General features: G+C 43.9%; 1 protein-coding gene across 1 annotated transcript in view; it reads right to left on the bottom strand.

Moving 5' to 3' along the window:
* Positions 1-15,433, bottom strand: part of Lcmt1 (leucine carboxyl methyltransferase 1) — a 63,873-nt gene that overhangs the window by 37,555 nt on the left and 10,885 nt on the right. The window contains exons 2-3 of the mRNA XM_075972126.1: positions 5,304-5,395; positions 4,205-4,326 (exon numbers count right to left, since the gene is read on the bottom strand). Coding sequence (XP_075828241.1) covers positions 4,205-4,326; positions 5,304-5,395 — 214 coding nt within the window. The remainder of the gene's footprint in view (positions 1-4,204; positions 4,327-5,303; positions 5,396-15,433) is intronic.

Raw genomic sequence — 15,433 nt, 5'->3', positions numbered from 1 at the left:
ATGCCAATCATGGTGGTGTGAGTTTGTAATCCCAGTGCTGAGGAGGCAATGACAGGATGGTCCCTGAGGCTCTTTATTCAGGTGGTCTAGCCTGACTGTTAAGCTCTAAGCCAGTGAGAAACCTGTCTCAGTGGAGGTAAATGGTGTTCCTAAGGATGACCCAAGGTTGTTTTCTGGCCTCTAGATGTGTTTGTATACACAGGCACATACACACACACACGTACACATACACACGCATATATACATGTACACACACAAAAAACACACACATATACATGCATTTAAAAATAGATACAAGAAAAACAAAGAGGTTTCTGTATTTGTCCAGGTAAGGTTTACAGAGCTCGAAACTGAGGTGGTTGGGAAGGAGTTGTGAGGTGTCCAAACACAGTACGTATTCTTCCAAAAGTACTTGAAACCATTAGAGACCATCATGAAGTCAATGTAGAATCTGTAATGCCCAGCATTTTAGGGATTCATTTAGAATGAAACAGTTACTATGAAGAAGCATCCCATGCATAGGGTTAGGATCATTTCTTTGCTGCTGCAACAAAGCCAATGAAGAATAAGGCTCAAATAATGTGGGATCCCCCTCTGTATGCTGTGAATACCATTGATTAATAAAGAAACTGCTTTGGACCTATAGCAAGACAGAACTTAGCTAGGCAGGAAGTACTAAACTGAATACTGGGAGAGAGAAGGCAGAGTCAGGGAGAAGCCATAGAGCAGATGCCAGAGACAGACACACTGAAACTTTGCTGGTAGGGCACGACCTTGTAGCGATGCACAGATTGATGGAGATGTGTTAAAGTAAGATGTAAGAGTTAGCAAACAAGAAGCTAGAGCTAATGGGCCAAGCAGTGATTTAATTAATACAGTTTCTGTGTGATTATTTTGGGGCTGAGCATCCAGGAACCAACAAGTGGCCTCCTTCTCACAATTGGTGCCACCGACTGAGCTGCTGGGGGATCAGGAACCTAACTAGCGGCCTCCTTACAACACTCAAATCCCAGCTCCACCATTCATCTGAATGGGCCAAAAGTGAAAACAGGGGCTGTGGGGGAGGGGGGGAGGCTGAGTGGTTAAGAGCAATAACTGTTCTTCCAGATCCCAGAGCCACTATTTATCTGAATTGGCCAAGGAGTGAACACTTACAAGGGCTGGAGAGAGGGTTCAAGTGGTTAAAAGTGTACTTCTAGAGGAGCAAAGTTTGATTCCCAGCACCCACATGGTTATTCACAATGACCTATAACTCACAAGACAGTGTCCTCTTTCCAGGGCTAGTCCAGGCACTTGCCCTCCTGAGCCACCTAGTATCCTTCCCAGTTGAAGGAAAAACAACTGTGGCAAATCATACTTCAATCACTGTTGCTCTGATTCCCTGTGCATTAACACCACAAGCCTAAAGAGCTCCTAGATAATCAGCTGATACAGAGGCCTCAAGTCCAGGGCAGGGCAGCCGGGAAGAGCATCACTTAGATGCAGAGGGAAGCCACCACAGCTGACCATTTCCCACACTGCCAAAGTCAATGCTGTTTCCTTCCACAGGACTAAAGAGACATTAAGAAGGTGAGGTACCTTAAGAGGCTTTACCCTTTATCCCTCATTCTTTTTGTGACAGTCCCAGTTTTCTTGTCTACAGGAAACCCCCATCTATACAAAGGGTCTTGGGTTCCCCAAGAACACACAGAAAGAGTAGGAAGTCCATAGTAGTAGCTTCACCTCTGCAGATTCAGCCTTTCTAGCTAGAAGGTAAAAGACACAGTAAGAGCATGGATAAGCTCTTTCTATGCTTTTATGGGAAGGCATATTATCTCTAAGGCATATATTCGTAATTCTTTTCTGCAAAGAGCCAAAAAAAAAAAAGAGTTTAATCTTTTCTGGTCAGATGGACTCTGTTGTAACTAGTCAACTCTGTTGTCATCCTAGTCATAAAGCTGCTAAATATAAACACTATACAAACAAATGAAAGTGACTGTGTTCTAATAAGGCTTTATTTATAAAAACAGGTGGTGGGCCAGATTTAGCCTATCACTTGTTTAAAACTCTTGCTCTCTAAGAGCAAACAGGGATCTGGAAAGACAGCTCCGCAGTTAAGAGCATTGACTGCTCTTTCAAAGAACATGGGTTTAACTCCTAGGACCCATTCCCAGGACCCACATCTTAAACTCCAGTTCCAGGGGATCTGACAGCCTCTTCTAGCTTCTGTGGACATGAGGCACGCACTTCATGCACAAGCATACATGCATGCAAAACACCTACACACATAAATTAAAAAAAAAAATAAAAGAACAAACAAGAAAAATATCTACAATATCCTTAAAAAGGAAGTTTGGAGGAGCTGGAGAGATGGCTCAGCGGTTAAGAGCATTGCCTGCTCTTCCAAAGGTCCTGAGTTCAATTCCCAGCAACCACATGGTGGCTTACGTGGTGGATCTGTAATGAGATCTGGTGCCCTCTTCTGGCCTGCAGACATACAGACATAATATTGTATACATAATAAATAAATATTTTAAAAAAAGGAAGTTTGGATTTAAGAAAAAAAGTGGTCCAGATCAACATGACTATCAATAGAAATATAAAATTTGCCACAAAGGACTTTCAAACTTTCTGCCATTTTCTTTCTTACTACTGACAGGCAACTTTTCTTCTTAGAAGAAGTAAACTTTGCTTGTAAGTAAAAATCTCAAATTTATAATTATCAAGTTATCTACAATAAGGAGGAAGAAAGCAACCCATGTGATCAAGGGATCCCAGGCCCAGTGGAGGGATCTCTCAAGAGCAACACCTTTACACAGAATCTGCTCAAGTTCCTTATACCAACCACGTGACACTCTGCTACAAAGACAAAATAGGCCTGCGGAAATGATGTCACTAATAAGGCCTCCCCAAATAACCAAAGCACTGTGTGTAAACAAGGACTTGAGCTCACTGCAATGTGTGTCCCCATTCTAAAGCCACAGGTTGTTGGATCCCAGAAGACACTCTGTCCCAGGCCCTCTTCCTCCATCTGAGAAACCCCTCACAGCGCTCTCACTCTAACACTGTATCACATAAAAGCTCTCATCAGTGCCAACAAGAACACCAAGATCACACTGGCCATTGGTTTCTCACGTAAAACAAAAGCTAGGTGCTTTGATGACCAAAGTCCTTATCAGGTGAACTGATTAGAGACCAATGATCTAAGCAGGCTGGGTTATGTGCATACATTCTTATTTATCTTATTCTACACTTACAAGGATCTAGGGAAATGTACAGACCCATCACTACACACGACTGACCTCACAGAGAAGTCAAAACATCTGCACAAACCTGCAAGGACATGTGACAGAGAGGACACGTCACAGAAAAACCAGGATCATGGAGTCAAGGCAGAACTTCAGCAGAGTCATGTCCCTTCCTTGTGAGTATGATCAGATCTGCCTCTCTACCCCTCAGAGTAGCCAGAGCTCCAACCAGAACAACCCTGCATACCCATCTCACAAATCTCTGACTCTTTCCCTAAATGACATTACATGGTCAACAGATCATAGTGACTACCAAAATTACAAATTTATAAATTTATAGATTTGGTCTCAGTGATTCTGGTGAAAAAATTTTTTCTTCCTGCTGTATATCAACACACAGAAGAAAACACATTGAATTTTAGTATAAAAACAATTAGAAACCATCTAACTTATTGGGCCCTGAGGAAAAACAAAGGGTTGACAGTTATAGTAGGGGTGACTATGGGATGTATCTAGGCAGATGGAATGGGATGAAAAAGCCTATTGAATTGCTTTCAATATATTTATTTTTTTAATTTCCATGCATGTTCATCTGTACACGTGTGTTTGCATGATCACTGTGTTTGCACATGCATGTGGAGCAGAGGAACACCTCAAATGTCATTCCTCTCAGGTGCATCCTACTTTTTGTTCAAAACAGGATTTCTCATTGTCTTGGAAACCCCCACATAGGCTAAGCTAGATGGCCCAAGAACTTCCAGGGATCACCAGTCTCTGCCCCACCCCAACTCCCCAGTGTAGGGTTGCAAGTGCAAACCACTATGCCCAGCTTTTATGTGGATCCTAGGGACTGAAATCGGGTCTCTTCTTTACCAGCTGAGACAGTCCCCTCTCCTAATATATTTTTTAAAAGTTTAAACTAAGTAATCATCTCCAAAGAACTAAACTGGAGCAACTGTAGTAGAACCTTTAATTACCTTTAACTTCCAGAAGGTGGTGTCCATCCCAGCCCCAAGGTTGAGAATTTGACAACGACATTCTGTCTTCCGGAGAAAAGCTTTAATAAGCTGGCTGACACCATGAACTCGAGCAAAATATCCTTCAAGAAAGTTCCAGAGAAACAAGCTGTGAGTCACTCAGGGACAACACACACTGTCCCTCACAGCCTCCAGAGAACCAGGTGCCACAAGGGTCACTGGCTCTGAAACACTCATCAGGAAATCTGCCTCAAGACCACGGGGAGGAACCCCAAGGAAACTAGCATGGCCTTACCTGGGGAACCGTGGTATTTAAATCTTTTTGCATGGCTCACAGAAACTATCTGCAAGGATCTACCGCTAGGAGCCAAAAGTTCCCCAACACTGCACACAGCTGAATTAAGATCTCTCAGTTAGTTTTCACTGGGACAGAAAGTAAGCCATGTTTCTGCCTCAAACCCTTGATAAAATGACTTAAAAGGCCAACAGTGTTAAACACTATAAAAAGGCACAAAAGGTTACCCTCACGCAGACAGTTCATAGTGAATGATACATGATAGTTTTCTTTTGCTTAGTGTTTTGTGTGTGTGTGTGTGGTTGTTTTTTTGTTTGTTTGTTTTGAGACAGGGCCTTATTGTATAGTTCAGATGGTTTTTAACTCACTATTTTCCTGCCTTAACTTTCAGAGTGCTAGAAATACAGTCATGCCCCACCACGCTTGGCTTATAAAGAGGTTTTGTGTGTGTGTGTGTGTGCGCGCGCATATTTTTCAATACTAGAAACTGAACCCCTGAACTTGTGCATGCTAAGCAAGCACTCTATGAATGAGCCACATCTGTAGACATTAATAGATTTTAAACAGGAAAATGTAATCTCTTTTATAAACAAAGGAAATAGAAAACAACTTTCAGTAACACCATTTTTATGATCAGGTTGAGATGAGAAAGTTTTATAGAATCCCTGGTTCGTGAGAACACTGGAAACTAAGGCCTTCCCTATGCTTTGTGAAGCATATACCCTGGAAGGCTCCCTAAGAGCAAATCTGTAAAGCCTCAGGGCTCAGGGTGCTGAGATGGTGGGAAGGCAGATGGTCACTTACCTCTGTTAATTTCAGGGGCCTTCCTCTCTTTAGACTGCCTCACAAGATGCTCGATGTATGGATCATGCCAGTAGCCAATGCTCACCGCAAACCTGGGAAAGTCGAAAAGGAAGGCAGTGAGCATAGATTTTTCAGTCCTACATATCACTGTCAAATTCCCAAGAATCATGTAGGTAAAAAATAACTACTTCAAAAGGCCAATAAATGCACATGGACTGCCTCCCAACCCCCTTAACAAGACCCACCTGACATCTTCACACTAACATGGCACCACCATGAATGGTTCCCACTTCAATCATGTCTCACCTCTCTTCTTATCACTAATTCCTTTCCCAGGACCCTAAATAAGAATAACCCATCTCACTCTTCACAGGGACTTATGATCATCTGTTCACTAGGTAAACATTATGTCAAGATTATCAATTGTAACAGAAAATTTCCTAACTCCTACTCTGAATCTTTACACCTCTAACCCCATGTTCGTTAAAACTAAGTCAGGATTAAAGGGTGTGTGCAGTAAGTACATCACGCTACAGTCTAAGCTCCCAGAAGCAGACACTACATCTTTTCCTTGTAACTACCAATAAGACTTCTTTCTCTTGTGCTAAAGAGAAGGCTCGGAGGCTAAAAACACTGGCCGCTCTTCCAGAGGTACTGAGTTCAATTCCCAGCAATCACATGGTGGTTCACATTCATAATGAGATCTGGTGCCCTCTTCTGGCCGCAGGAATACATGCAGGCAGAACAATGTATATATAATAAATAAATAGATCTTTTAAAAAAAAACACCTTTTCTTATTTGATTTTGGTTTTGAGACAAGGTCTCCTGTATATCCTGACTGGTCTCAGCATCTGCATTCCTCCTGTCTCACCCTCCCAAGGGCTGAGGTTACAGATGTGTTACACTAGGTAACAAGACTGACTTCTGCCTTGCCCTAGTAAGTGACATTATTTCTGTACAGGCTTGTCTCTCACTGGTGTTTGCACATGTGCAGATACCATGAGGAAGCACGTGGAGTGAGGTGTTTAATACAGTATGCAAACATGCTCACTAATGGCCAGGCCTTGCTACCTGAGTCTACACAGTCCAAAGCAAACAACACACTTACAGTCTGACCACAGTGAGTTTACTCAGTCTGTAGACAGAGGGTAAAGCTCAGTTGTAGAGCCAGTCATGGCGGTTCACACCTTTAATCCCAGCATTTAGGAGGCAGAGGTAGGCGGATCTCTGAGAGATCTAGGCTAGCCTGATCTACATAGCAAGTTCCAGGCAGGCAAGCTGGGGCTAAGTAATGAAATCCTGTCTCAGCAAGCAAAAATACAAAACAAAGCAACTCAGTGGAACCGTTCTTGCTTAAGGCACTACATTCAACCCTAATACCACAAAGTAAATGAATAAGAACAAAAAATTAAACAGTATGGATTTCAACAGTGTGTGCCTCATTACTATCAAATTCAATTTGAACACTGTGAAAAATCTTCATTTTTTAACTATGAAGACAAGAATAAAAATAGAAAATAGCACCATGTGTTACACACAGGAAGAATGAAGACTGTTTCGGGAAGTTTTGAGGTACATGTTGAGGTGCAGTGAGCTATCTTCTCATTGTGGAGATTGTTTTCAGAGGAATCTTGTAGTGCCATCTAGTGGCAAAAGCGTATCTTTAGCTGAAGCAACCACAATTCTTTCCAATCCTTACCACAGGAAAGGAGAAGGGAGTGTTCTGGAGTCGATAGATCAGGACCTCACCATTTGACCGGGCAGACAGCCAACATACAGGACTTTTTACAACACACGGTAGGTGAGGAAGGAAAAGAAGGCTGCTTAAAGGAAGGAGGATGAGCGTCAGATTCTGGGATTTACAGGTCACCAATGTGAGATTAACTAAACGAACTGGCGTATTCACACAAAGAAATGCTTACTGGCCTCCAGGGCACAGAATCCATGAGTTACAGGGGGCTTTTTAAAAGAAAGTGTCACTGTATTGTCTGAGTTTTTTTTTTTTGAAGTTCTGACTCTCACTCTGTGAGTTTGAATATTGGCCCTTTCATCTGACTTGGATCAGAAGGCATCAAAACATAGTTTCAAAGAGCAATTCAGGTCTATGTTCAATGGTCTTTAACCACCACAGTGAGAAAGGCACTTGTGGCTATAGTGGAAACTACGCAGCCAAGCCAGCAAATACCTACCGCACCTGGCGGCACAGGGGACGGCAGCCCTCACTGACAAGAGACCGTGAGACACACACAGGATAAAAAGATCTCACTCCAAAGGAGTAAAGTGCAAAGACCTGCGCACCATACAATCAAAGAGCCGCCTTCCCCATGAGACACTTAAGCCTGACTAGCCAATAAACCTAAATGGCAAGGATTAAACCAGAACTACCAGAAGCCTACCACAAAACACTTATATCCTCACAAAATAAAGAACTCTCACAAATTAGAGAGGAAGCACCCCCAAATTCCCAGAAGAAACAAAAATGGATGAAAAGCCATATTTGGGGACAATTCACAAAAGAAATACAACTAACTAACAAACACAAAAGACTTAGCCTCAATAATACTTTTTAAAGGGAAAATAAAAGCGCAAATAAGAGTGCTATTTCTCCTTTCAAACTGGCAACAAAATCGTTTCTGAGTAGACCTTGGGTTTAGAGAAGGAAGAGGGCGCTCAAGCTCTGCTGCCAGGTGGTGACCAGGCACACTTGTGCCACAAGGTCTGTGCCACGGAATACATGCACACATGAGCCCATAAGGTGCTGTGCCACGAAATACACGCACACATGATGAACCCACAAGGTCTGTGCCACGGAATACACGCACACATGATGAGCCCATAAGGTGCTGTGCCACGGAATACATGCACACATGATGAGCCCACAAGGTGCTGTGCCACGGAATACACGCACACATGATGAGCCCACAAGGTCTGTGCCACGGAATACACGCACACATGATGAGCCCACAAGGTGCTGTGCCACGGAATACACGCACACATGATGAGCCCACAAGGTGCTGTGCCACGGAATACACGCACACATGATGAGCCCACAAGGTGCTGCGCCACGGAATACACGCACACATGATGAGCCCACAAGATCTGTGCCACGGAATACACGCACACATGATGAGCCCATAAGGTGCTGCGCCACGGAATACACGCACACATGATGAGCCCATAAGGTGCTGCGCCACGGAATACACGCACACATGATGAGCCCATAAGGTGCTGTGCCACGGAATACACGCACACATGATGAGCCCACAAGATCTGTGCCACGGAATACACGCACACATGATGAGCCCACAAGATCTGTGCCACGGAATACACGCACACATGATGAGCCCACAAGGTCTGTGCCACGGAATACACGCACACATGATGAGCCCACAAGATCTGTGCCACGGAATACACGCACACATGATGAGCCCACAAGATCTGTGCCACGGAATACACGCACACATGATGAGCCCACAAGATCTGTGCCACGGAATACACACACACATGATGAGCCCACGATCCCACTTTAGGGTTTATCCTCAGAAAATAACCAAGAATGGGAACAAACAGTTTTCCGCACGAACACTGGCTATGAAAACTCCACATGCAGATGTCCCAATTTTGTTAAGAACTAACTGACCCAGGAACCCAGGACTGCCCCATAGATAGCGAACACTTACAACGCTATCAGCAGCAGTTAATCTGCACCGCCCACGATGCTAAGCACCAACTCTACTTGCCAGTTCTACTGTGCTCCCCTCCCCCCCCCCAAAAAACCCTAGAACACTTCTCTGTAGACCCAGCTTTCTTTTCAATGCCTATATCCAAAGAGACAGAGCTCTCCGACTTGCAAAGACACTGAACAGTGGCCCAGTCTTTATTTAATTCACTCCTGCTTTAACTTCCAAATACTCATCCACTGCCTGCTCAACACAGTAGGTCTTTAAATGACTTGCTTTTCTTTTTCACATATAACTGCTCGCTTGTATTTTCTTCTAACACACACTGTAATAAACACTTACTTACTAAGATATAAAATGTCTTTGTCCTACCTATAACCACCTCACATTATTCCCATTGGAAACACCAATCTAGTCCAACCACCTATTCATTCAAGAAATGTTTGCTGACCACATCCAATTTGCCTGAGTGTCAACTACAACAAGTCCTTCATCTGAGAGGTGCAAAATCCCTTCGACTGGGTTCTGGGTAAGGCCCTCCTCATCTTCCAGCCTGAGAATCAAGGCTGGTGCCTCAAGTTCCACTTGGACGTTCCTTAAATCTTCACTGCATGCTAGGCATTATTGCAAATGTTGACACTCTCCTTGAGGGGTGGTACTGCTTTACAGGCAGCAGGTAAGGTGCACATCACAAGCTGGGAGCTTCTTAGAATGTAGAAAATCAGTGTGTGTGTATCTGTCTGTCTTTGTGCACGCGTGTGTCTGTCTAGATATGTAAACAGCACACATACTCTTGGCTGCAAACTTCAACCCTGGATGTGAACTGCATTGTGCTGTGGTCTCTAAGGCCTCTCACTGCCTCCAGCTATCATTTTATTACTGCTCTTTCACTTCCCTCACTTCCACGTTTACATCCCATTGCCTGGGCATCTTCTTGCTTTATATATAGAAAGCAGGAAGCAGCATCTTCAGGGTGACAGGCTACACCTAAGCATGTTCTGAGGGCTGAGTGCACCTGCCAGACCTGACTTCTTGAAGCATACAAGGAAATATATACCTCGGAGACCCACACACATGTGGGACGTGCCAGGCCATCCTGGGGGCCTGGATGAAATTAAAGGAGGGACAGGACAGGCTCCAAAGCTACAGAGAAACCCTGTCTCGAAAAACCAAAAAATAAAAAAATAAAAAAAAAAGAAATTAAAGGAGGGAAAGGAAAAGTCAAGTGAGCACTGGCATTCCCCTCCTCCTGGTCTGCCATGGACGGAACATTTCTCTTCCACCATGATGTTCCTGCTCAGGCTTCTGAGGCAAGGACACTGTGGACTGACTGTGCCCTCTAACACTGGGAGCCGAAAGAAATCGCTCCCCCCTTCAGTTATCTACACCAGGCAATTTAGGCATGGAAAAGGAGCCCATGCACTGTTGAAAGCATCACTTAACACAAATGGCAAGAGTTCAACCAGAAAGGTTCTTCGGTATGGTGTCTCCAACTCAGCAAAGGAAGAGTCACTATGTAATACAAGGCTAAGATGCTGTGATGGTCAATCCACTGTCAACTGGAGGGGATTACCACAGAAGCAAACCTCTGGGCACATTTGTGAGGGAGTCTGCAGACTAGGTTAACGGAGACAAGTGAGCAGCACCATCCCACAGGTCAGAGTGGGTTTGTTTTTGTTTTTTTAACTTTTTATTGATTCTTTGTGGATTTCACATCATGCATCCTGATACCACTCATCTCTCCCTGTCCTCTTGCTTCTACCCTCTGCCCTTGCAAGCTGCTCCCCCCCCCCCCGCAAAACAAAATTTAAGAGTAAAACCACTAAAACAAACAAACAACACAAAATCTCAGTGTGGAAGCTGCAGTGCAGCCCAGAATTGCACAGTACACCCTTTAGTCCACACATCTGTACTTGTGTCACTGCAGTGAGTCACTGGTCTGGTTCAAGGCCTCTGGCTTCTGCCACACTCTCGATACTGGGCCCTCACTGGGACTCTTGGATATCCTACTGTTGCCTTGTGCATGGAGATCCTGAAGCTTTGAGTTTGTAGGTCCAGCCCCTTCACAAGCTCTAGCAGTTCATAGATGAGATGGGTGGGTGGGGGGTGCTAACTCATAGGCCTGGTTCTGGGCCTGGGTGGTAGCTTAGCTCGTCAGCCTGGCAGCTTTCCCTCATCATCACTACCCAGTGATGATGCTCCCCAACACTGCCCCAGCTAGCTCACCCAATGTAGCAGACAGAAGGAGAGCTCACAGCCTTGGGTTCAGCTCACCCACACTCCTAACACCAGGGCCAGCTCTACTGTTTAGTCAGGAGCGAGGTGCAGGGCCTGCTCTCTAGAGAGCTGCACTTGGTGAGTGGCAGGGCCAGCTCTCATGCTCCCAAGGTCCAGGTCGGTGCTCCTGCCTGTCTTGTCGCAGAAGCAAGGGGTTGGGAGGAAGGGCCTATTTCCCTTGCCCTTGCCATTCATGGGCTGGAGTTTTAAACTGAATAAAAAGAAGCAAGCTGAGTACCAATGTTCATCTCTCTCTGCTGCCTGGCTTTTGTACTGTTTGTACTATGCCACTGTTCATTCCACAGTTTGTCAGTAAGCTTTATAATTAAAGTTAGTGGAAATTCTCCAACTTTGATCTTTTCAAGAAGACATTTTGGATCTTTTTTCCAGATCCTTTGTATTTCCATATGCATTTTAGAGTGAACCTGCTATTTCTTCAAAAAAGATGGACAGGATTTTGATTAAACTACGATGACTATATATCAATTTGAATAAAACAAAAACCTATTTTTTGTTTTATTTTGTTTCTGAGACATGTTCCCAGATTGACTCTAAACTCACTATGTAGCTGAAATGGCCTGAAACTCCCGATCCTCCTGCCTCCACTTCACACACGCTGTGATTACAAGTGTGCACTATCTCGTACCTGACTCAGAAATCTTCCAATATGAGAAAGCACATTTCCATTTAAGTCTTTAATATTGATCAGCAATATTTTGCAACTGTCTATGTAGAGAGGTTTCATGTCTCTCATTAGATTTATTCCTACCGTACAGAGTTTATCTTCTGTCCTATTATAAATGATATTCTAGTAGTTTATTTTCCTGTGCATGCAAATATATGCACATACAATATATCTGCCTGACAAGATTCTATCTAGAATATATAATGTGACCTCCAACAAATGAAAAATAACATCAACAAAAACAGGTAAAATATTTGAACACACCAGACAAATGATGTAAAAATGGCCAATAAGTACATGAAAAAAGAGCTTGATGTCATTAGCCACCAGAAAAATATAATTTAAAACCATAATGAGATGCATTTCACACATACAGGCATGCCACATGTGACAACAATCTAGAGACTGGAGTTCTAGTGCATCGCTGGAGGGACTTGTAAACACATGAGCCAGGAGGGAAATCGGCATGGTGGCTGAAAATTAGCCCACACTATGACTGGGTTCAACAATTAGAACACATTAGTGATTAACTGAGTCACCATGGCATGAAGAAAAGAAATAAAATGATTTCCCCTTGGAGTCATTTAACCAAGGCCAGATCTGAAATCTCTACTTTGTGCTCCCTGTGTCCTCTGTCATCTGTGTATGAGTCTCAATCTGTGCCTGCCAAAGGCTGTCTTGTGAATCTGTCCCCTGCATGTTCTGTCTGTGTGTGTCTGTCTGTCTTGTGTGTAACTAAGTCTCTCTATGTGTCTATCTGTGTCTGTGTGTCTGTCCCTCACAAAGGCTTTTGTTTTATACTTACTGAACAGCACAGAAAGCATCCCATGGAGAAGGAATGGGATACTTGACAGAAATCTTTAACAGAGTTCTACAAGGAGTTAAGTCACTGGCTCCAACTGATCCCACCTGACTAGACAATATTGTTTACCAACCAGTATCCATAAACGGGTGCTTTCAACCTTTATGGCAGCTCTTTGGGAGCTGCTTCCAGTTTCTGTATTTGCTGCTTTCAGCTAATGACTCGCGTGCTTTACTCTGGCCAGGGGAACAGAAGAGTACAGAACTGAAGAGTGCAGCTACGCCTTGGCTAAGGTTGTAAAAGCTGGCTTCACGGGAATCCAAGGCAAGTAAGGTTGATTGTTCCATTGTTCTCCTTAAGGCAGGTTAAGCAAACAGTCTGAGTATACAGGAGGCTATCAGTCTTTGGTCTTAAGTGACCTCAAGGTGTATTATTAACTGGCTGTGTGGTCCAGAGAAAGTTCCAGTCTCTTAGAATGTAAGAGATATTTTCAGATTACTGAAAATAACAGCCACAACTAGGCAACTCCAAAAAAAAAAATCTGAGAGAAACGAAGACTGAAAAAAGAACGCTGAGCAAAGGACCCACTGAATGTCCATCAGCAGGTGAGTGAACAGATCAGACAACAGAAACAGGCGTGGTCGGCTTCTGACCAAGCAGACTCCTAAGCTCGCTTGCTGACCAGGCCTTAGCCACAGGCTATCCAGATCTGCATGAACACTACTGCTCACAGCTCAGGGACCCACCTCCAGGACGACCCTAGCCCACCTTAGGGCACCTGTCTAAGAAAGGCTGAGGCTGCTGCAAGGAGCCAACTGTTCTTCCAGCTGGGCCCTGCTTGTCTCCTGGCCTGGCAGGTGAGGGAGGGCTGACATCACAAACATCAGTTAACAAAACCAGGCAGGTCTGACATGAGCCAACCCTGCCTTCCCAGGGTTTGTAAGCCCCAACTCCCTAACCCCACTGAGCCTCTGCACACTTCGGTGTTTTCTCATTCTTCCTTGAAACACTCAGCCAGTCGATTCTATTGAACTGGAAGCCTGGTTCAGTTCATGCTAGACCAAGTTGGAATGCAGGAGTTTTCCTGATTAAAATCTACTTTGTTGTCTGTGTCTGTATATCTTTGATGATATACACATCAATAAACCTCAAAGAATACACTGAATGCTAGAACAAGCCTCTAATTCCAGCACTTTCTGAGTGCAAGGTTACTGTTCTATACAGTAAGTTCCAGGCCAGCCAGGGTTACACAGTGAAATCCTATGTCAAAAAAGAAAAAAAGAATATATACTACATGATTAATTGTAGAATGTCCAAGAATAGTCTAATCTAGGGCTGGGGATATAGCTCTCTGATGACGGCACATGCCTTAAATCCAGCATGTGGGAGGGTAGGCAGAGCGGGAGATTGAGGTCTACATAGAAAGCTCCAGGGCAGCCAAGGCTACATGAAGAGACCCTGTCTCAAAACAACAACAAAGGGCTGGAGAGATGGCTCAGCGGTTAAGAGCATTGGCTGCTCTTCCAAAGGTCCTGAGTTCAATTCCCAGCAACCACATGGTGGCTCACAACCATCTGTAATGAGGTCTGGTGCCCTCTTCTGGCCTTCAGGGATACATGCAGACAGAATATAGTACACATAATAAATAAATATTTAAAAAACAAAAACAAAAAGAAGTCTCTTCGGTAGGTTTTCCCCCTTGATGAAAGGGGGCTCACGGCACATATCTGCAGCCACCATCTTCTCCTTTTGCTTTTCCTTCCTAAACCACTGCTGATCAAATGAACTAGGAGAATTTTATAAACTTTCCTTATCCTGAAAACAAGGGAAAGGGCTCAGGATAACATACAATTAAGTAACTTTTAAGTCAATGATTTAAGTCATCAAAGTGAACAAAAGCAATAAGGTAGACATATACACACTAAACATGAAAATTCAGTACATACAGAGCATGCGGTTCAAGTCACCAAAGTCAGCAGATAAGGGGTAAAATTAACACTGTAACCTTATAACACATATAATAAATCTTATTTCAAAACATAAAAACAAAACCCACCAAAATGCTAAAAGCAACCCTTACAATGAACAGGAATGGCCTTCCCAAGTAAAGAATGCACTGGGGAGGTGGCTCACTTAATAAAATGCCTGCCATGCACAATAAGGACCCGAGCTGAGATCCCCAGGGCCCATGGTAAACCTCAGGCACAATGGTATATTGTAACCTCAGTACTGGGTGGAGCAGAGACAAGTGGATCCCTGCTGCTCAATGGCCAGAGCTTGACTGATCAATGAGCTTCAGATTCCATAAGGTCCTGTCTCAAAAAATAAAAGTGAAGAGCCATCAAGAAAAGATACCTGACAGCCAGGCGGTGATGTTGCACCCCTTTAATCCCAGCACGCGGGAGGCAGGGGCAGGCAGATCTCTGTTGAGTTCGAGGCCAGCCTGGTCTACAAGAGCTAGTTCCAGGACAGGCCCCAAAGCTACAGAAAAACTCCGTCTCGAAAAAAAAAAAAAAGGTACCTGACATCTCCATGCTTTCACATGCGTGAGAGAGTGTGTGCACATATGAGCACATTCATGCACACACATACACCCAACTAGTGTCAGAAATAGCATCATGAACATTAATAACTTCCTTTATTATGAAATGTACCAAACAAATTTAACTGAAAGACACACATCAG

Source organism: Microtus pennsylvanicus, chromosome 5 (assembly GCF_037038515.1).
Source record: "Microtus pennsylvanicus isolate mMicPen1 chromosome 5, mMicPen1.hap1, whole genome shotgun sequence".
Taxonomy (NCBI): domain Eukaryota; kingdom Metazoa; phylum Chordata; class Mammalia; order Rodentia; family Cricetidae; genus Microtus; species Microtus pennsylvanicus.
This window is presented reverse-complemented; position numbering and strand designations above follow the sequence as displayed.